The sequence below is a fragment of the Camelina sativa genome, chromosome 4 (assembly GCF_030686135.1).
Source record: "Camelina sativa cultivar CO46 ecotype springtype chromosome 4, ASM3068613v1".
NCBI lineage: Eukaryota > Viridiplantae > Streptophyta > Magnoliopsida > Brassicales > Brassicaceae > Camelina > Camelina sativa.
In genome coordinates this window covers 3,171,444-3,193,374 of record NC_141883.1, presented here as the reverse complement: position 1 = coordinate 3,193,374, position 21,931 = coordinate 3,171,444, and the positions used below count along the sequence as shown (strand labels likewise).

At 34.8% G+C, this 21,931-nt stretch overlaps 2 protein-coding genes across 6 annotated transcripts; both read right to left on the bottom strand.

Moving 5' to 3' along the window:
- Nucleotides 1-16,558: 16,558 nt before the first annotated feature.
- LOC104779691 (universal stress protein PHOS32-like) lies at nucleotides 16,559-18,138 on the bottom strand. Of its 2 annotated transcripts, XM_010504092.2 has the most exons (3): nucleotides 17,778-18,138; nucleotides 17,131-17,219; nucleotides 16,559-17,036 (listed from the first exon to the last, which is right to left on the bottom strand). In XM_010504092.2, exons 1-3 carry the CDS (start codon nucleotides 18,094-18,096, stop codon nucleotides 16,749-16,751), a joined length of 696 nt encoding a protein of 231 aa, XP_010502394.1. In that variant the 5' UTR covers nucleotides 18,097-18,138; the 3' UTR covers nucleotides 16,559-16,748. The 2 variants fall into 2 exon arrangements, with proteins under 2 accessions (XP_010502394.1, XP_087365175.1); XM_087509049.1 differs by lacking the exon at nucleotides 17,131-17,219.
- Nucleotides 18,139-18,421: 283 nt separating this feature from the next.
- On the bottom strand, nucleotides 18,422-21,330 carry LOC104779689 (agamous-like MADS-box protein AGL3). Of its 4 annotated transcripts, none has more exons than XR_015596476.1 (8): nucleotides 20,645-21,322; nucleotides 19,745-19,826; nucleotides 19,598-19,659; nucleotides 19,415-19,514; nucleotides 19,287-19,328; nucleotides 19,160-19,208; nucleotides 18,831-19,084; nucleotides 18,422-18,722 (listed from the first exon to the last, which is right to left on the bottom strand). XR_015596476.1 is itself a non-coding variant. In XM_010504091.3 (8 exons), the coding sequence occupies exons 1-8, from the start codon at nucleotides 20,827-20,829 to the stop codon at nucleotides 18,623-18,625; spliced, it is 864 nt and encodes a 287-aa protein (XP_010502393.2). In that variant the 5' UTR covers nucleotides 20,830-21,330; the 3' UTR covers nucleotides 18,422-18,622. The 4 variants fall into 4 exon arrangements, 2 of the variants coding, with proteins under 2 accessions (XP_010502393.2, XP_010502392.2); XR_015596477.1 differs by having other exon boundaries at nucleotides 18,422-18,719; XM_010504091.3 differs by having other exon boundaries at nucleotides 18,422-18,719; nucleotides 19,160-19,201; nucleotides 20,645-21,330.
- Between the last annotated feature and the right edge of the window lie 601 nt (nucleotides 21,331-21,931).

Sequence of the window (21,931 nt, the reverse complement as noted above, 5' to 3'; positions counted from 1 at the left end):
TGATGTTGTATATTATGGTGTCCTTAGAGAGATTTTAGAAGTACGCTATCCGGGGATGTTAAACTTGAGATGCGTTGTTTTCCTTTGTGATTGGTATGATCCTTACATCGATCGTGGTGTTAGAGTTGACCGATTTGGTGTTACGTCCGTTAACATAAGACGTAGATTGGTGAAATATGATCCGTTCATCCTTGCGTCACAGGCAGACCAAGTAAGTATTACATTATCCGTTTATGGAATAATTATTTAATAAATTTAGTTAACATAATTATTAACATAACATTATTTGTAACAAGTTTGCTACATTCAATATCGCGTTTCTAATGCTCCTGATACTTGGGTAACAATTACGTAAATAAACCCAAGAGGAAGAATATACGGAGTTGCCGATCATGATCCTTTGCAACCTAGCGGAATTGGCTACATGGCCCCAGTTGAGCATTCTTTTGATCGTCACCTCGTGGTTGACTTCACCAAATTCACAGATGACAGAGTCGACTCTGAATCAGAAGATGAAATTGGAGAATTTGACGAAGATGATTCATACTCAGCTTCTACCGATTACTCTTCTGATTCAGAATAGATTTTTTTAATTATTAACAATTGTAACTTTGAAGTACATGCGTAATAAAAATAAATATTTGCTTTCAATATTTGTAACAAATAAATATTTGCTTTCAAAATTTTTAGTAATAAATATTTGTAATAAATAAATATTTCCTTTCAAAATTTTTAGTAAAATAAATAAATGTAATTAACTTAATAATTAAAAAAAATCTATTAAAAATAAATGGTAAATTCCGTCGGTAATTCGGTCGGTAAAACAAATCCGTCGGTAATCCGTCAGAAATTACCGACGGGTTAACGACGGATATCTAACTTTCGTCATGTTAGTAAAATTTTGGTCGGTTTTCCTTGTGCTGTCGGTAATCCGTCGGTTTTTACCGACAGATACTGACAGATTTCCGATAGAGTTTTGTAAAACCTCTAATTTTTGTTCTATAACGCACATATTTAATAAGAGATGTATAAAGTGTGAAGTTTCAATGACTATATAATCTTCTTTTAAACTAAAATCTTCAAAATTTGTGTTTCAAAAAAATGAATATGTTGTTTGCCTAAAGTACTAATAGACGGACATTTACGTCTGTAATTCGTCGGTAATCGTAGTTTCCGACGGAAAACTGACGGATATGCCTGTCGATTTTATGCTGTTTTCTGCTTGATCAAGTAGTTCGAGATAGAACGAGGGATGAAGAAACCGACGACGATGTGGCCTGTAAATCTTCGAAGATGACAACAGAGGAGTGCTGGTGGACGTTTGTTATGTCTAGATTCACGGTGGAAGCAGTCTGCGGGTTTCGCTTCTCCTCGAGGGAAGGTAGTTAACGGTGACGAGATGTGAGATTGGCCAACTCTTTCCTTGCTCATAGTCTCGACCAGATCGAAAGAAATCGTAAGTTACCGTAGCCGGATCTTGGCAGTAGGGGCGATGGCCACACAAAAAAAAAACTGCCAAGCTAGGGTTTTTAGTTTATTTTGTTAACGAGTTATTATGTAAACCAATTTTAATTTGTAAATTGTAACAAACTCGGATTAGAAAGATTAACGAAAAATTTGTATTTTTATTTAATTAATTAACTTAATTATAAAAATAATTTTAAATCAATTAATTAATTAATAGTAAATCATGTGCACAATGAATTTATTATTTTTAATAACTAATGAATATATTTAGGGAAAATATATATTAACTAATTAACTAATGAATTTATTAGTTTGGAATCAAGACACCCATATTTAGGGATGACTAATGGGAGGATAAAAACCAAAAACAATGGGATGAAAATCTAAACTTAAATTAATACTATTTTTAATATTATTAAAAGTTAGAGACACTAATTTGAGGATGTGCAATGAGTTTGCTCTAAGAGCACTCCATCGGTTAAATTGATCGAGTATCTTTAAATATAAAATTAATAAAATCTGAGTAAAAAAAAATGTCTTTGAATAGTCAATATTTGTGTCTGTGCAGTGACCCTTTAGACATGATGTCTTAAACATTTATCCTTAATTAATTTTAAAGAATAATAAAGACCCTCAAAGGAGGATGACCACTAATGATGGTCTAATTATCCCTCATATTTATAAAAGTGTCTTAAAAATAATTTTAATTTTTTTTTAGACATTTCATAATTATGTGAGGATGTAAAATATATCTTCATAGATATTAATTCTTCTGTTCAAACATTAAAAGACACAATATTTTTTTTAAAAAAATTGTTTTTTCAAAGACATTCCATAGAATGGCCAGTGGAGATGTTCTTAAAGAGATTATATAGGTTAGTATCTCAATTCTCAATTTTTTACAAGTTTACTTTTCAGAATTTTCATGCATGCTATGTTTTAGAAATCGCTAGGCGCTAGTCGGGCGGTCGGGGTGAGTCTAGCGCCTAGCGAAAAAATCGGAGATTAAACGGAGATTAATCGGGGACTAGTTTTAGGGTTATTTTATTAAATTAATAGTAAATTAAAAATATATAGTACTAAATATATGTATAATTCTGTTTATATGAAAAGAAAATATCAAATAAAATATAAAGCTATATTATTGTCTTTAAAACTACAGTAAACACATAAAAACGTAATTTTAATTAAAAGTTTGTACATTAGTTATTGTAAAATATCATAAACTCTTAATTTAAATGTTTAAATAACAAAAATATATATATTTGATTTATACTTGGCTCCGAAAATAATCGGTATATACAAAATTAAGCGGGAATTAATTAGATTAGACGGTATAATCGAATAATCGATGCTAGGCGGGAATTAGTCATTAATCGAGGCGGAGAGAATGGGCCTAGCGATTTTACGGGGCGTAATGGGTGCTAGGCGGGGATTTTTAAAACAGGAGTTAATACTAACCTCATAATGTATCTCCTACCGTTTGGTATTCTATTTAAATTTATTTTCTTCTATTATTCATTTGTTTACTGAAACGTTAAATATGTTGTATCAACTTAACAAACTTAAACCGCTAAACCCATTTGGACTTTTTTAAAGAAAAGCCAACCGTTGTAATAAAACCATGCATAATGCATTTATAGTTCAAGTTCCCACCTCTTTCGAGCCTCTTCAAATTTCCTAGAAACCCGAAACGAGACTCAACACTATTAATATCATTAAGTAACGTTTTAGATTCTTGAGCTCCTATTAACTATATTTTCCATAAATTTCTTCTTTCCATTGTTTGTAACTATACAAATAGAAATTTGAAGAAGAGCAAATCAGTTTCTTAAAGAAAACAAAAAAAAAAAAGAGCAATAACATGGGTTTACTCGAGGCATTGTGTGCTCTCGCAAGCGCCACCGGTACTACAATAAACTACGTCGGTACTGCAAAAGCCGCCGTCAACGTTGCAATGGATGTCTTCACCGTCGCTAAAACCGTCGCCGGAGCTATCGCTGAGACCAAATATGCCCGGGGGAGAGAAGATGATGTAGGATCCAAGGATGGATTAATACATTTTGAGGCCTGATGAGTTTGAATATCGACATCTAGTTATATATATTTGTTGTACTTATACTTATTATTATTGTTGTAGTGTAATCCAAAGACCGGTGAGCTACCCTATATGGTTAACTTTATGGAGGAGACGCATAAACAGAAATCGGCTGGGATATTTGTCTACAAAAAGGCAGAGGAGATTGCTCGGAGATGTAGAGAGTTAATGAAGCAACAAAAAGTCACACATATGACTCAAGCTGATGATTCTCGGGGTGACTACTCGTCCATTCGAGCGGAGAAAGATGATATTTTCAGCTCGGTAAGTTTTGTTTAATACTGTCATTAATTAACTTGCAATCGGTGCACAAAACAAAAAAGAAGTTCACTTACAATCTCACTTTAAATAGATGTTGCAAGCCAAGATTAGGAAGGAAGGAAGGTTCGCAGTGGCTGTGGGATCCATTCTATTGTATGGAGAGATAGGACAAAGTTCATCTTCCCAATTCTACGAAGAAAAGTATCTTCAAGAGTTGGAGCGGAAATACGAAGATGTTGCATACTGGAATCAGATAATGACCCAACTTCACCCTAATTTGATCCCGCCATCTAAACGCAACCAAACTAGAACCGAAAATGTCAACGTTAAAACTGATCATATCACATTTGATTTATGAGAAGACTTTTTTGGTTTTTGTTTTTCATATTTGAATATTTTAAAACATATTGAATTCAGTTTTAATTTTATTTTTTGTAATTTAGATCAGTTTTTTTTATCAAAAAAATATTTTTCGACAAATTTCAGGACTTTTTATAATGGGTCAAATATTCATCAGAGCAATTCTCGACAAACATTTCTGATTAATTCTCCTTTTTCCAAACAATTAATTAGTCGAAATTATCGTCGAAAACACCGATGACTACTTTGGTCAGCCATTTTTTATTTTTCAAAATAATTAATTTATTTTCCTAAAGAATAATGTTTTAAAATAATATTAATAAAGATATAGATAGAAATAGAAAGTTTCAATTTTTTCAAAAACCAATTAAATTATTTTTCTTTCTTAAAATCATATTTTGAACATCGTTTTTAATTTCGTAAATATTCAAAAAGAGCAAAGTACAAAACGAAAAGTTTATTTTGCAATTGACAAAAAATGTTTGTTTTATCAATATACTTCTAAAAAAGTTTAGTTGAAAATTTAATTTTTAGAAAGTATACAACAGAAAAACAAAAAAACACATGCAAACACAAAAGACAAGCTAGGCCTTTTTTTTTTTTTTTTTTTGGACAAACACATGATTTCATTCATTCAAATCAAATCAAGGTACAAGTTGGAGATTCAACGATCCCAAAGTTTAAAGAGTTACAAGAGTATGTATTCCCCAATACCATAAACAAGAAAATAAGAGACATCGAGGTGAACACCATGAGAGCTATAGAGCAAATGCAATGAAGCAGATAGAAACATGTGCGATCATGGGTACTCGAAGGATCATCATCGAATGAAACGATGGATGACAGAGTTGTCAAGGTCAAAAGCACGTAGATGTTGTAGAAGGATCCAAAGCCAAAACATTCGTCAAGACGAGGTGCACTAGTAGCTCGATGGCAGAGATTCCAGGGACCATGGTTGTAAGGTCCAAGGTAGGATGATGCAGAGCCCAGGTCAGAAGGAATCTTCCAATGAACCAAGGGTAGTCTTCAATCCATAGGGTCCGAGAGCTGGAGGAGGTACTGAAGTAGAGTGGCTTGAAGTCATCGAATGAGTAAATTGGGGAGCAGGGCGATAGACCATAAGACTTTATGCCAATACAAACAGATCTTCCAAGGAAAACCAAAACCATATGCCAATGATAAAAGTCAAACTGTGCCAAGGAGATTAAGAAATCCACACAAAGCATGTAACCAGTAAGACCAAAGAAAATGCAGAGTAGGCTTGGTCGATTTAGTTTTGGACAACACGGACAAGGTTTTGTTGAAAGAGGGTGGGTGAAGCTTAGGTTTCAAGCTCTTAAGGGTATAAAACGTATCCCATAAGAGGTTAAAATGCACATAAGTGGGATCAGGAACCGGGCATGTGAAACATGGGCTGAAGAAGCTTCGGTAATCACCGCACTTAAGCGACATGATCATAATGCCAAACTTCTTCAAGCCTTTCACAACATGAGTATGAATCCTAGATGTTTCACTAGGCAAGGTTCTCATAGACATAAGAGTTGGGCACAAACAACCTTTCAGTTTGAAACTTATAAACTCATGTTCCATAAAGCTAGGTGAAACTAATGGCAGGGTTCTCAAAGAATTTTTGTATAACCAGAGAAACCAAGGCATGTTTTGAGCTATTTGCAGTCTTCGGACAAAAGCTTTCAGGGAACACCACCTATGTTGGCTAAAGGTATACAAAGGGAGATTAAGAGCCGACCTGTACTTTAGAGAAAGAAAATCTGGATCACCAATTGTCAGGTGGTAGCAGGGAGAAGAGTCGGGGGACCACTCTCGGAGGAAAAGCGCAGCGCTGTAAAACTCATCACTAGCCATCGCCGCCGTCTCTGTCGCGCAAGACTCGGGTGATGAGGAAGGAGGAGGTTCTACAGAGGCGAATCGAACTCCGGATCTAGGCAATGAGGAACAGGGGGACTCTGAAACTCCCGGCGGACAGGCTGATAGTGTCCCAGAGGGTAGAGATTTTCGTTCTCCACCTCCGTCTAGCTTCAGTGATGAACAAGCCTTTTTCGCCGCCTGGTTTCTTCGGTAAGGGTTTGTAGCATTTAAAAAAGGTTCACAAAAAGAGAAAAAAGAAATAGAGATCGAAGTAAAGGGATAACAGAAGCTTGAAAGAGCAACGGGAATCGAGATTTCCCGACGCCGGCGAGCAGAAGCCCCACCAGCATCGGAGGAGGATGGTTGAAACGGCGCCTCGATGTTCGTGCCTGGGAGAGAAAATATTAGGGCGAACTAGCCAGATGAATTTAATTCTTCGAAAAAAAAACGTCAAGTTCAAACACAGATTGGCATTGGTTGACAAGCTAGGCCTATGAACCAGATTATACAAAGCAGAAGAGGCACGAAAGAACGAGACAAACCAATCTCAACATATCGTTCTTGTCAAATTTGGACTATCCTAGATTCATAGTTGACATGCACGTATCAATTATATATTGGTAACCTCATGTGTAGGTTTTAGAGTATTTTTTAAAAAGTGAACATAGATTCTCAAAATTTGTGTTTTTTTTTTTTTTTTTTTTTTGACAGCATTTCTGTTTCTTTCTTCATCTTTTTTTTTTTTTGGCAGCAACTTTTATCACATTGCCATCATGGATGTCACTATAACATTATCGTCATGATATTATATAATCATAAACATTATATCGTTCACATCATCATCATCGTGATATTATCATTAGATCATCACATACAGAGAGAAAAAAAAAAGTAAACAAATGTTTACTTTTTCATCAAAATGAGCGACAACAATAGTAACAACAATAACGAGAAGGAAGACACATCCTATCTTGGAATCGCCGTGGCGGTCATAGGTGTGGTCGGAGCTGTTGCCATTTTATTCTCCGGAATTGGTTCGGTACCTGACAAGAAGACAATGAAGGCACCAGGAAAGGATGGTCGAATTATAAGGGATGTTTTCGAAAGAGACCCGAAAGGCTATTTTCGTGACCTGCGTCAAAAATGAATATTTGAGTATGTGGAATTATTATTTTTGGGTTCCTATTACATGATTAAATAAGAAGAAGAGGAATAACAATTCTAGCTAGTTTTTATGTGTCATGTCATATGTACCATGTTATGATTGTTATGTTTTAAGGCCTATCTATTTTTCTCATTTTGTTGTTCACATTATTCATAGATCTTATATCGTTACTAAATTATGGTATCGAATGACGAAAGGCCAACGCAAAAAAAATCTCGATATCCAACTTCTGCGGCATCAAAACCAGACATATTTTCAGAATCATCTCCAATTTGATTACTAAATATACAAAACATACTATTTTTGGACAATTATTCAATCAAGGGGGAAGAAAAGAGTCGCTGAACTGATAGTGGTAAAGAGATTTATGAGGAAGATAAAATACAGTAAAAAAATTTGTCAATTTGAATAGTGGATCACCTTTTAATGTTCTACAAAATATTTAATGAAATTAAGAATGCTATGCAAAATGAAAGGAATAGGATTCTTGGCTTCTCGAGGCTACGGTTTTGTTTACATGAACAGTTAGTTGCAAAGTGGACAGGGTGATGCAAAATTGAAGAGATGCGGTTGCGTATGTTCTTCTACCTATACGAAGTAGAACGAATTGTGAGCTCGACGTTGTCTATTGGCGTTTCATTCTTATGATTTTATAAAACATTACGTTATCAAATATCTATAGAGCGTAACGTTACTTACTTGGACTCTGATAAGCTCAAATTAATCCTTGGAGCTACTCTCTCAAACAAGAGATCACTATAGTACTTAGGGGTCGAATTCCTCAGAGACTCAAAATCAAACATAATGGATTATAGAGTTTTGTTATTACGCTAAACAAAATGATTTAAATTAAAAAGGCAATGCAAAATATTAAATTAAACTGTTGTGAAATCAGAAAATCAAAAGATTAAGCCTAGGGAATTTCTCAGGAAATTATGAAATATTAAATCAGATAAATTAATTAAGGTTCAAGCAATTAAAAATCAGATCTAGAACTTTAAACTTACCAAAAGTTTAAAGTTCAAATTGATTCTTCAATATTTATGCTCTAAAATGATTCTTCAATATTTATGCTCTAAAACAAACCTCTTTGATCTGAGTCCAAATTGATTCTTCAATATTTATGCTCTAAAATGATCCAAATTGCTCTATTTTGCTCCATCCATGCCAAAATCCTAGAAAACCTGTAAAGACTCTCAAATAACCTAAAAACACATCAGAAGACTCTAAAAGACTCCTTATATCATGGTTAAAAACCACAAAAACCATGATATATCAACTCCCCCAGACTTAGCCTTTGTTTTCTTTCAAGCAAAATATAGGCTTAGACCTGTGAAAGAGGTTTGAAAACTAGAGACATCACCCAATTGCATGATGATTCTTATTCGCACTCTTTATTTACCTGACTCAAGAACTTACTTCTTATACTTAACCATGATAAGCATCAACATTCCTTACTCAAATCCCACAATCCTTTGGAATCTCTGAAATCTCCATTGTCATCTCATTACATAAAATTAAAGCAAGTAGAGGTGAGTTCTTACCTTGGTGTATTGATCAGTGGCATATGGACTCTCTTCAAGCCAAGACATTCTTCATACATCTCCTTTCCTCTCCATTTTTTCAATTCAAAGGAGTTGATTTCTCCCAAAAAAAAAAAAAAATTCTCTTTTTTTTTTTATTTTTAAGCAAAGGTGTAAGCGAATACCGGGGTCATCGGTAATTTATCTATCCCTCGCTTCCAAGCTTTGTGTGATCATTTGACTCAAGAGTAGAATAATGAGGTCACATGTAATTTACCTATCTCTCTAAACTGATCAAAATCATCTCATCTTTTATTCTCTTTTTTTTTTTTCTGATCTTTCTTTTTAAAGTACCGAAGGGAAGAGAGAGGGGAGACATACTTTAAAAAATTGCACAGTCTTGTATGGCCCGAAGAAGAAGTCTAGTCCACTGATTTCCAACCCCAAATTAAGAGATTAAGTCCGGTTAAAATCCTGATAAAAGTTGAGACAACGTTAGATCAATCAGATATCCATTGAATAAAGGCTTTCGGGATTGTTGATAAGGTTCATAGTCTTTCTAAGCTTTAGTTCTGAGATCAAGCATTAACAAATAATCATTAGAGTGTTAGCCAAATAAGAGAAATCATTAATTAAGAGAATAATTCCCAAAGACAAAAAGAAAAATTTTGAAAAATTTGACTCAAACTTTATGGTTTTGACTAACACAACTGAAACTCAAAAACAAAAACGTAGTTAGTAGACAACCTCCCCCAGACTTAAACAACACTTTCCCCAGTGTTATCAAGTAAGAGGAAAGTTAAAAGAAACAAAAATGTATGGAAATTGTAATGAAAAGATGAACTGATTCTCGGGTTACCCATCAGTGTCGACCGACACCATTGCAGTGTCGATCGACACTCATCATGAATGGTGGTTTTTTGGCCAAATCTCCTTGTTAATTGCAGTTAGTTGTGTTGTTGAGTTGTCGGGTCAATCCTTGGATGATTATTCTGTTAGGAAACACTCAAACACAAGTTAAAAGCAACATGATAGATACATAGTTCATAATTTCAAAAAAAACTGACTCAATGCAAAAAGAAAAATGACTCAAAAGGAAAAGAAAAACCTAGAAGTGGGTTGCCTCCCACTAAGCGTTTGTTTTCAGTCATTAGCTTGACTGTGTTGAAGCTCAGACATCGGGTGGATTAGAATGTGGCAATGCATGCTTCAGAGAGAAAATCCTCCTCATCCAAGGTGGTCTATAAGCAGTAGAAGAATGAGGTCTACCAAGGGTACGAGGAGCTTGACCAGGGCGGGATGTAAGGATGGGTTTGCTTCTTTTATGTCCTGCACAATCATCAACAGAAGAAACAAGCGCTCTACGATAATCTCGTGGCTTGGTTAACTGCGAAACAGTTTTTGTACGTTTGAAGTTCTTATTGATGATAAAAGGAGGTTTGGGTAAAGAAGATACAAACCTTGGCCTTACCTGAGGACTCTGGAGTGTGGAGTGGTGAGGTTTCTGCTTGGGAACAGCTTTCTGACTTGAAGCATAGAGGATGTCTTGCGAGCTCTCAGTTCTGGTCAATTGTGGGCTCGGTCGTGGAGGGGTGTCGACCAACACTGATGGTGTGTCGATCGACACTGAGCCTGATGCTCGTGTAATTTCTTCTTTGCATCTTATCTCAGCAATCTTCTCAACAGAAAATGTTTGTCCATCAATGGTATGAGCTCTCCTCAGCTTATCCATCTCAAAGTTCATAACCAAACCTTCCACATTCAGTGCTATGTGTCCCTTCTGCACATCTATGATAGCACCAGCTGTAGCCAAGAAAGATCTTCCTAAGATGAGAGGGTCTTTAGGCTCTTTATCATACTTCAGCACCACAAAGTCAGTGGGAATCATGAAGTTTCCAACCTTAACTGGAATATCCTCTAAGACACCTTCAGGAATTCTTCGGGAGCGATCAGCCAAGATAAGAGAAATCTGAGTTGGCTTGAATTCTGTCATCCCAAGTCTCACAGCAACAAAATATGGCATCAAATTAATACTAGAGCCAAGATCATAAAGTGAGTGAGAAAACCTTCCTGATGAGACTGAGCAATCAAGTACAAAGCTTCCAGGATCTGGTAACTTCTTGGCAGTCCTACACTGAATTGCTGCACTCACTCTCTCAGAGACTACCCCGTCTTGCTTCCTCTCTTTCCTCCTTTGAACATTCGTTCAACAGAATTGCGCTAACATCCTTAGTTAGCAAAGCTCCTTCCTCAGGGCTCAAACCATTGGATACCATTCTCTTCACATACCGCTTAAGTGGTGGTGAAAGCTTTACTGCATTAATCAAAGGCATCTCTATCCTCACCTTATCCATCATAGTCTTGCATCTAGCTTCCTCCATCTCCTGCTTGGACCTTCTTGGCTTAGGAAAAGGAATCTTCAGTTGGTACACCCTTTCCGCAGCTGGAACCTGAGATTTTGCAGTTTCGGGTTCTGTCTGAGAGGGGTGTCGACCGACACCCAGGTGGTGTCGATCGACACCATCATTTGAACCCGAGAATTTGGTCGATTTTTCTCCCTGTTTTGCAGAAACAATTTCACCAGCATCGTCATCTCTCACTGATATGGCATTGCAAGCATGTTTAGGGTTTGATTTAGTTCTTCCAGGAAGAAATCCCTCTTGCCTCTTGATGGATCCGACTGTTTGAATAACTTTATTCTCTAGCTTCTTGACATGATTGTTTAATGCATCTATCTTTCCATTCAGCTCAGTGTAGACATTGTCGATTTTTCCATTGAATGTCACTGTCATATTCTCTTTTCCCTGAAGAAGCTGATCAAGCATGGCCTCTATTCTACTCTCAGAAGAAGTCTTAGGAGGAGGAGACTGATAAGATGAGTTCCCATAGGTTTTTGTATAGCCATTGTTCTGTTGCTGCTTCTGGTAATCTGGGTTAGGAGTGTACCCTGAAAAATTCCCACTGTAAGGCTTGTTGCTTTGCTGATTACCGAATCTCTGACCCTGATTCCCATATACAAAGTTGACATCTGCTTCTTCATTCCTAGACTCAGTTTGTGGCTCAAATGATTCAACTTCAGCAGCAAAGTGAACTGATTTCTTACCGACCAGGAGATTATGAACTGAATCAAGCTTAGCATTAACAGAAGCTAGCTGATTTGAATCAAATCCTCCTTGCAATCTCTTCCTTTCAGTATCTGCTCTCTTAGTGCTATTGCTGGAAGCCAAATTCTCAATCAAAGCTTCAGCATCTTCTGGAAATCTTGTCTTGAAGTTTTCATGGCTTGCAGCATCCAAAGCTAGCTGATATTCCTAGTCAATTCCTCTAAAAAAGATACTCAATAGTTGCACCCTTGAAAAACCATGGTGGGTACAGTCCCTCTGATAGGCCTTGAATCTCACCCAAGCTGCTTTGAAGGCTTCATCTGGTCTCTGTTTGAAAGAGGACAGCTTGACTCTTAGCTCATCTGACATTGCATCATCATAAAAGTAGTTGAGAAAAGCCACTTTGACTTGTTGCCAAGATGTCAAAGATCCAGCTGGTAACTACTTCAACCACTGAGATGCTTCTCCTACAAGTAAGTAAGGGAAGAGCTTGCAGAAGATGTAATCCTCAGTCACTCCATTAGCCTTGATACTGGTCACAAGATCCTCAAAATGCTCAATGTGGTCCTAAGGCTTCTCATTGGGCAGGTTAGAGAAAGGTCTCTGCCCAACTAGTTGAAAGTATGCAGGTTTCAACTCAAAATCATTCCTCTGGAATGGAGGAAGAACAATAGCAGACCGGTTCCCATACACAAGATCAGCCCGGTTGTAGTCAGCAATGGTCCTGATCAAGTCTTGGTTGTTCTCCTGTCTTCGAACCGGATTATTAACGTGGTTTGCAGCTCCACGTCCGTATGGAGGAAGGGGGTGTCGATCGATACCCTGTTGGTATTGATCGACACCATCGACAATAGCAGCTTGCTCGTCGCCAACAGCAGCTTCAACAAGCACATTGCCTTCTGCATCAAGCTTTTGGCCCTGCTCATTGCGCAAGTGCCCCTCTTGATCCCTCAAAGCACCATCCTTATCACGCATCAGAATGATTGTGTTAACCATCTTCAAGGATTTGACTGCTTTTCGGTTTTCACGCTCTAACGTTCCCAACTCTTGGTTTGTAAGCTTCACAGTAAGACCAGTCTTGTTGCTCATTGTGTTAGGCTTATTAGACATATAACTGAAACACCAAAGAAAAGAAAAACAAAAACGTGTAAGTAAAAAAAAATAAAAATAAAAATTTAGACGAAATTAAAAACTCAAATCTAATGGTAGATCAAAGAGTCCCCGGCAACGGCGCCAAAATTTGATAAGCTCAAATTAATCCCTGGAGCTACTCTCTCAAACAAGAGATCACTGTAGTACTTAGGGGTCGAATTCCTCAGGAATTCCTCAGAGACTCAAGATCAAACACAATGGATTATAGAGTTTTGTTATTACGCTAAACAAGATGAATTAAATTAAAAAGGCAATGCAAAATATTAAATTAAACTGTTGTGAAATCAGAAAATCAAAAGGTTAAGCCTAGGGAATTTCTCAGGAAATTATGAAATATTAAATCAGATAAATTAATTAAGGTTCAAGCAATTAAAAATCAGATCTAGAACTCTAAACTTTTGGTAAAATAAATCAATTCTTACTGCAATTATTATCTAGATTTAAAACCAGAAAATCCAAATCTCTTTGTAAGTTCTAAGTTAAAAATAAGCTGTAAGAACAGGTTTAGCTAAGTTCACAAAATTATTAATTCAAATCTCTTTGTAAGAAATAATTTTGTTCATCAATGGTTTAATCAGGAAAACAATTATATTCTCATATCAATTTCTTTCCCTAAGATAATAATTCTAGGTGATCAATCAAGAATTATTGTGAAGAACAACCAATGATGAAGATCATAAAAGATTAAGAACCCTAAAAATCACACATCTAATAAATCATAAAAACCCTATGAAAAACCCTAAATCTAACAAGCAAATTACTCATACATGTTTAATGAAGAACAAATCATAATTTCTGAATAATAAGCAACATATATCAAAAAGTAAGAAAGGAGTTTAGAAATTCTTCTCTCTACAAAGGAGTTCAGATCTCTCTCCCAAAAGCTCTCAATATCTCTCAAAAACTGCTAGAAAATAACTTCAGGGTTTACAAAACCCAAAAACACTATAAATATGTCCTAAAACACGTACAGAGACTTGTGTTGCAATTGTAGAAGACTTTGGGCAACTTTGTAAAATTTCCAAATTTGTGATTCTTCATCGGCTAAAGAGGGTGTCGATCGATGCTCCTAATGGTGTCGATCGATGCCATTTCTTTGATCCGAGTCCAAATTGATTCTTCAATATTTATGCTCCAAAATGATCCAAATTGTTTTACTTTGCTCCATCCATGCCAAAATCCTAGAAAACCTGTAAAGACTATCAAAGAACCTAAAAATACATCAAAAGACTACTTATATCATGATTAAAAACCACAAAAACCATATATCATATATCAGAGTCTATATGTTTAAGTGGTGTCTTGAAATAAATAGTAGCGTGAACTTATATGATTCGGACTACTACTCAACTTCTTAGTTAATTTTGATGTCATCCAAATTTTAGAATAACAAATCAAAACTTAAATAGTTGAAGTTTAAGTTTTTTTTTTTTTTTGGTGAAGAGTTGAGTTTTAAGTTTATAGTTTCCCATCCTTGATTATGTATCTCCAATTCTCCATCCTCTATATTTAATTTATTCGTTTACTTTGCAGACTTTCATTCAATTTATTAACCTCATAAATCTACCGTTTGGTATTCTAAAAAGTAAAAACATTTATTTTATCTAATCATTTGTTTAATAACGGAACGTTAAATATGTATCAGCTAATCAACTGAACAAAACAACCAAAACGCATTTGGAATTTTTAAAAGAAAAACCAAACGTTGAAATAAAATCATGCATATAGTTCAAGTTCCTACCTCGATCGTCGTTTGAGTCTTTTCAAGTTTCCTATAAACCTTCATTAACTATTTCTTGTATGAATTTCTTTTTCCATAAATTTTAGTACCGTGTGAACACTGATACTATATGCATCGTTGTAGCCATGGTTTCGCATACAGATAAAAATTTTAAGAAGAGTAATTAATCAGTCTCTTAGAAAACAAAAAAAGAGCAATTACATGAGTTTCCTCGCGGCATTGAGTGCTCTCGCAAGCGCTACCGGTACTACAATAAACTACGTCGGTCGTCGGTACTGCAAAAGCCGCCGTCAATGTTGCAATGGATGTCTACGCTGTCGCGAAAACCATCGCCGGAGCTATCTCTGAGGCCAAATCTGTTCCCGGAAAAAGGACGGTGAAGGATCCAAAGATGGATGACGCTAGCATGAACGTATTATGTGACTAATATTAGTAATAATAAAAGATTTCATATGATGAATCATTTATTTTTTATTTTTATTTTTTATTTTTTTGTGCAAAATGATCATTTATTTATGTCTCTTTTCGTATTCTGTTTTCTAACATTTACTTGATTATATATGATGCATCTATATTTAAATTTAAACATATCCATGTGTTTGATTACGGGACTACTGTGATAATACGTCTTAAATCTTCAGTTATAACATGTAGAAAACATAATCACGTTCAACCACAACAACATGCAAACTGAAGCAAAAAAAAATTGATAAAAAGCTTTCAATTTAAATACATCAAACATAGGTAAGTTAAATTATGATTTTTTTCCAAAACACTGATAAAAGGCTTGTAATTTAAATGCATCATAAAAGATTCTGCAAAAAACTAATACGATAAACTAATTATGGGTTAACATGTTGTAGTAGACCAACAACCAAATTGCTCAACCGGTAAAACTCTCTGCCAAAAGTTAAGATATTCGAATAATTTTTGAGACGAAAGATGAAAAATAATTAATGTGAAATAATTGTGTGAGATTTTATATGTTATTTTTAAATGATAATTCAAACACCTAGAATTTTAAAATCGTAATTTATGTCTGTTCAGTCATTGTTATGGAAAACAAAAGACACAAAAATGTAGCAGTTGGTTCGATAAATGAATGTATACATGTGGCCTTTTTATACTGTATTTATGAAGGGAACTGAAGAACAAAAAAAAAAACATTCAAATTCCCAAGACGTCTTTCTAAGAGTGTACCCAAGAGTGTATCTAAAGTTTGCTTAGAAACCCGAAACGAGTTTCAAACGGAATCATTCAATTACAAAATCCTCGAGTCCTGTCAACTCTGAATTGTTCTAGAAAATTGAAATTATTTTTCAATAAATCAGCCAATCAAATCTTGACCTCCTGTTATTCGTTGTTCCAATGAGGCAATAAATTTCAGTATTCCATACAATACAACTATATGTGCAAACAATTCAACTATATATAATATATATATATCACATATATAATTGCTCTTACCAAAAAAACTAGAAGAAGAAAGAAGATAATCTCATGAGTCTCCTTGGTATTATTGTCCTGTGTATTCTCGCTGTAATAGGCATCAACGCCAGTTTCACAATAACCGCCGTCACAACTTCAGTCATCACCGTCGGAGCTGTCGCCAAAACATGTGTTTACCGGTTTCAATTCGGGCGTGGAGGAGGAAATATAGGAATGTTAAAGTGATAATATTACTTCGAGTAATATTTCTTCTTATGATGATCCTTTAATAATTATGATAAGAAAGTTTCATATGAAACACCAATAATAAAATCATTTTGCTATATGTAACTTCTCATCTGCTTATAACTTTTTTTTTGTTTTTCTTGAATCTTGATGAAGCTTTATATTGAACAAACGTTGACAAATAAGTCTTTACATGATAACAAATTAATTCTTTTGACGAATACAGACCATCAATCATTAATCATATCCATGAACATGTATTTTTTTTTGAAAATTCGTTTCGATTACAAAATAAAAAAGGGTTTGGGGATCAATGTGGTTTGGTGTAATAAAAAAATTAAGCCAAGAGCCAGAAATCTTTGTGACGTTTCGTGGTGATCAAGTAACCTCCATTGTTACTTTTCTTCCTTACGGCAATAGCCATACAATCGGAGTTATGAATGCAATACTCAACAACTCCTCCTCCCATTCCTCCCTTTGCACGCCATTTCCAGATCACGCGCCATTTCGAGGTTCTCTTTCTCTGCCCTAAAACCAAAACGCCTGCCCCTTGTTTCTTTGATTCCTCAACTATCGTCTTCCCTTTCTCCTCTGCCGTCTCCACCACCACTATCTCCGTTTTGACCTGAAAATAAAACCCACACAGATTAACTCTAGTGTCAAATAAGGAGAACTTTTGAATCATGAATATCAGTTCGTTTGTAACCAAGAGAGCTAACGTTAGGTTTCTTCAGTTGGCAAAAGTTCTTCAATGGATGAACTAGTTCATGAGCCCTTGAGTTTCTCTCCCTTTGTGTCTCATCTATAGCTATTAACCATAATATACACATTAGTTAATTAGAGAGTTAGATGTCAAAGCATATGCTAATTCTCGGCTTAGTCGATTCCGGTCCAAAAATTCCTAATAAACAAAATAAATACGGAAATAGTAAATTCAAATTTATGACCGAAAATTTTGTTCAATGAGAATTGAAAAAAAAGATTAAATGGTTTTTGTCGTTTTTTTTTTTTTTTGGAAAAAAGAAAATTAATCTAGATTTATGCTTTTTCTAATTAACAATCTGTTAGACTAATTACATAAATTTTAAACCCCTTTTTTCAAAAACACTTTTATAACAATGGAACCTGAAATTAGATTTTTTTATTTTTAAACAAAAAAAACTAACATTGGGCCGCACAAGCGCAAAACAAAATCTGAGGCCCGATTAGCCTAATAACCCAAAAGAGTCGGTTCTCATTTTTTTATTCAAGCAAGATAGAGAATATGGTTCCAGTTTTGGCTCTAAGGTTCATGTCATCCCTTAACTTAGAGGATTAGTAAATTTGCAAGACATAAAGTATACATAAAAATTATTTGTATAGGTACCTTGTCCTACGGGTGTTCTTGTAACATGGAGGAGAGTGATATTGTCTTCATCTTGAACACAATGTGTTAATGCCCATTGAAGAGCATTCTTTGATTGTGAAGTTGTGTCCATAACAACCATCACTTTCCTCCCACTCTCAACTTGAACTGCTCCTTCACCATTCTTATTAGCTTCCTCTGCTTTCAGATTCTTACTATGCTTCGAACCGTTCTTTCTTGAACCGGAAGTACTCCCTTCATCTAATGATTTGCTCGACGATGATCCTCCTTTGAATGATGTCCTGATCTTATTCACCCAATACCCAGCTGGTTTCCCCATTCTCTGATTTTCTTGTGTTTCTTCTCTGTTCTCTTTGAGACATTTTCGTTGTGTTTTAAATACTGTTATGTTTGTGTTTGGTTTTGGTTGGAGCCATTTCTTGAACGTGCGTACCATGAAAAATTAAATTTAAAAGCATGTTTTGGACTTGTTCAATATAATCCAACTTGGCAAAAATTCTCATAGTTTTATATACATTTTAATTATCCACATCACAATCTTGATACAAATGCAGAGCACTACTTGTTTCAGAATCCAAATTTTTAATATAATATTCAAAAAAAGAAAGAAAAAGAAAATCAAAAGATCCCAAAAAAACATTGTATGTTAAAAAGCTCAAAAAAAATGTTATATATTTCAAGAGAGCAAAAAAAGTAATGATATGATCTGGGGTTTGACATTACAAGCCCTTGATTATATAACAGAGATTGTAATAATGAACAATGTTTCTCTGGCAAAAATAAAGGACACAAGCAATAATGATCTTTGATCTATAAAACACACACACATATATATGTATATCGTTTCAGACCATCCACCCTGGGAAGAATCCATTAACATTCTGTGATGTTGTTGCAGAGTTGCTTGCGTTTGTTATAGCAGCATGATTGTGATTGTAATGACTGCTAATTGTATCAAAAGAATAAAGAAACACATATAAAGGCTAACTGTTTCTGACAAAATAGATAAGGAAAATCAAATTCAAGGGTCTTAGTTTTTTTGTTCGTGAATACCTCATTTGAAATGCTACATTGCCTTGTAGAGGCTTGAAGAAACCTGCTTCTTGAATTGGCGGGTTTGATTGATAAGAGCTCATGCCTTGTTGTTGTTGCTGTTGTTGTTGCTGCTGCTGCTGCTGCTGCTGCTGCTGTTGTTGTTGTTGTTGTTGTTGTTGTTGCTGTTGCTGTTGTTGTTGTTGTTGTTGGGAATGTTCTGCCGCAGAAGCTCCCCAAATTGATTGTGTAAGCGCAGTATCACTTTCCTCCAACTGAGAAAGAGAGAAATATGTTATAAGAGATCTCAAAGGTTTCAATTTCTTGCGGTGGAAGATTTCGATAGCTACCTTTCTCCTAAGATCTCTGTTGGTTTCCAATAACATTTCCTCCTGTAAACTGATGAATATGAGAGTGTGTTTTATTTGAGATCATTGGACATTTTGTGACTCGTATTGTGTATACTAGTGTATGTACCTTTGTTTTGAGGTCAGATAGTTGATCAAGCATTGACCTAGCCTGGAAATGAAAAAAAACCAAGATTTAGTAAATGTTCTAAATGGCTTTCAGGACCAAATTATCATTAGATTTGTGAGCCTATATACCTTGGTTGATCTTATTTGTCTTAGTGATGCATCTACTTGGCGTTCTAGCTGCTCAAGCTCATTCACTTCCATATCGGCTATCTCTTCACCAAGCAAATGCCTAGACAGAAAGCATATTAACAAACAGGATGAATCAATTTACATTTACATTTATAAAAATGTGTTGTGAATCAGGCTACGTACCTTTGTGAATGTTGAAGGACCTCAACTCTTGATTTGAGCTTCAAGTAGTCTTGGTACTTATCCTGCCAATCAAGAAAAAATCACGGCCAACTTCAACAACTAATGAGGTCAGTCTCTGCCACGGATAGAGATAGAAAAGATGTGTACCTGCAAGTCTTTAGCTGATTGATTTGGGTCCATTGTTGCGTAACTATGTTTTCTATACTTCTCAACCGTCTTCGCCATACCACTTCACAAAAAAAAAAACAAATATTGATCATTGAACTACATATTTTGATCATCAATGAAATTTAAAAATTTTCATTCAAGAATACCTCATACGGTCAAATGAAAGATTTCTATGTTAAAAACAATAATATCAAGATCCCTGTGATCATCATGATGTTTTAGAAAGAAGTTAAAAAAGTTTGTAAATTATCCCAACGAGAAAAAACAATAAAGAATGCTTTGTTTATAATGAACAAAAGGAAATTGTGAAATTTGAGTATCATCACAGTTGTCTCTAACTTTAACTTTAATAAGATCATAAGTACTTGAGAGAGATACTAACTTAAAGAAGTAGTCAAAGTATTTTTTTATATATATCTTTACAGCTTTGTGTAGATCCAGAGGTCAATTCTTTGTCTCTTTGGAAACGTGGATCAAACCTTCGGAAACAAGAACACTCAAATCTCATGTGTAAAAGCCTTAACTATATTATTATGTGCTATATATATAGCTTCTGCACACAAAACTAATGTACTTTTTTGCTTTTCTTTTATCCAATCTATGTCTAGCTTTAATCATCATCTAGAGCACCTAAGACCCTTGTAACTAAATTTGATCATCCTTAGTTAACTTAATGGGTATCACTCTATGGGAGCCAGATGTGTGCATAATAAAACCCAGAATTAACAAAAGAAATGAACCCTAATCATATAGCTAATTAATTCTAACAAAATCAAGAAAGATTTGTAAGAATCAAAACCCTAAATATCTGTTTAAAAAAAAAAAGGATAAAAATACAAATTTTGGGGGAAGAGTGGATTAAAAGATGAAAGATTATACCTAGGGCTGCTGCAAAATTCGTAGAGCTTGCCACGGTTAGAGAAAATGAGAAGAGCAATCTCAGCATCACAAAGCACAGAAAGCTCATAAGCCTTCTTAAGCAAACCATTCCTTCTCTTTGCAAAAGTAACTTGCCTATTGATCTTGTTCTCTATCCTCTTCAACTCTACTTTCCCTCTTCCCATCTCTCTCTCTTCTCACCAAGAAACCAAAAAAAAAAACCCAACTGAAAAGTTTCCTTTTTTTTTTTTTGTTACCCCTAAAGCCACAAGTGAAGCTTTATATACACACACACATAGATAAAGGTGTATAAGTACATGTGAAAATGTGTAGAGTTTAGTAGATCTCGTCTGAAAAGGATTCTGGTTCTTTAATCTAGGGCATGAATTGGTTTCCTCATCACTTAATTGTCCCGGTGGCTGGTGGCTGGTGGAGGAAGAAAGAGATTGTGGTTGTGGTAGTGGTGGTGGTGGGCCACTTTGTGTTTCAGGTTTCTTCTTTTGTTGGAATGATTTTCAAGAGAATATAGAGCTTTGTGTTGGTTTTGCAGATGCTAAGCCATTCTTGGCCAAATAAAAGCTTACAAACTTATATCCCAATCTCATAAACTTTCCTTTTTAAAAAAAGATAAATAAAAAAATATATATCATAATAAATTCTAAAAGTAATTTGTGTGTATGTCATATGTGTATCTCTATTACATTGGTGATTTATATATACCACATTATTTTATTCTTACTTCATCAGAGAATATATATATATATATATATATATTTTTTTTTTTTCTGTACATCTTTTGTTTTTATTGGCAGAAAATAAAAATTGATTCCTAGTACTTTTCTAAGGAAAGTTAAGATATCTCTCTCTCTATCTAGTCCAAACAAAATGCTCTAACTTTTCTCTTTCACCCTCCTCCATTGGATTTGAAGATAGATATATTTATGCCATATATTTATATAAATAGATTGCTTTCTTTCATCAGATCTAGTCCATAGTTTAATAATATGCTCAAAAAAAGAAAGATGAAAAAGATTCTATATATAACCTATACAGATGCCTTAAATAGAGCATATTCATAAGTCCAAATCCTATCTGGTTATGTATGTTCGTAGAATCAAAAAGAAGTAAATAAAATTAAAGTTGTTTTTTTCCAGGTATTGACACGTTTTGATTATGTAGAGAACACCATAATGCAAATATTGTTTGTGAATAAAAGTAAGAATATGATAGGCTTCGTAAAAGATATATGTTTGTTTTTCTTCTTCTGCTTTGCTTCTCTTGCCGACA

Bases quoted from the DNA above. Each gene is read 5' to 3' on its own strand.
- LOC104779689 (XM_010504090.3), bottom strand. From the start codon at position 20,829: ATGGGAAGAGGGAAAGTAGAGTTGAAGAGGATAGAGAACAAGATCAAT. The intron at 19,329-19,414 runs GTATATAGGCTC...TTTCATTTCCAG, and splicing joins GACAAATAAGATCAACCAAG to GCTAGGTCAATGCTTGATCA. The intron at 19,202-19,286 runs GTACATACACTA...ATCAGTTTACAG, and splicing joins TATCTGACCTCAAAACAAAG to GAGGAAATGTTATTGGAAAC.
- LOC104779691 (XM_010504092.2), bottom strand. From the start codon at position 18,096: ATGGGGAAACCAGCTGGGTATTGGGTGAATAAGATCAGGACATCATTC. The intron at 17,220-17,777 runs GTACCTATACAA...TATGGTTAATAG, and splicing joins AAGAACACCCGTAGGACAAG to CTATAGATGAGACACAAAGG. The intron at 17,037-17,130 runs GTTAGCTCTCTT...TTTTATTTTCAG, and splicing joins GCCAACTGAAGAAACCTAAC to GTCAAAACGGAGATAGTGGT.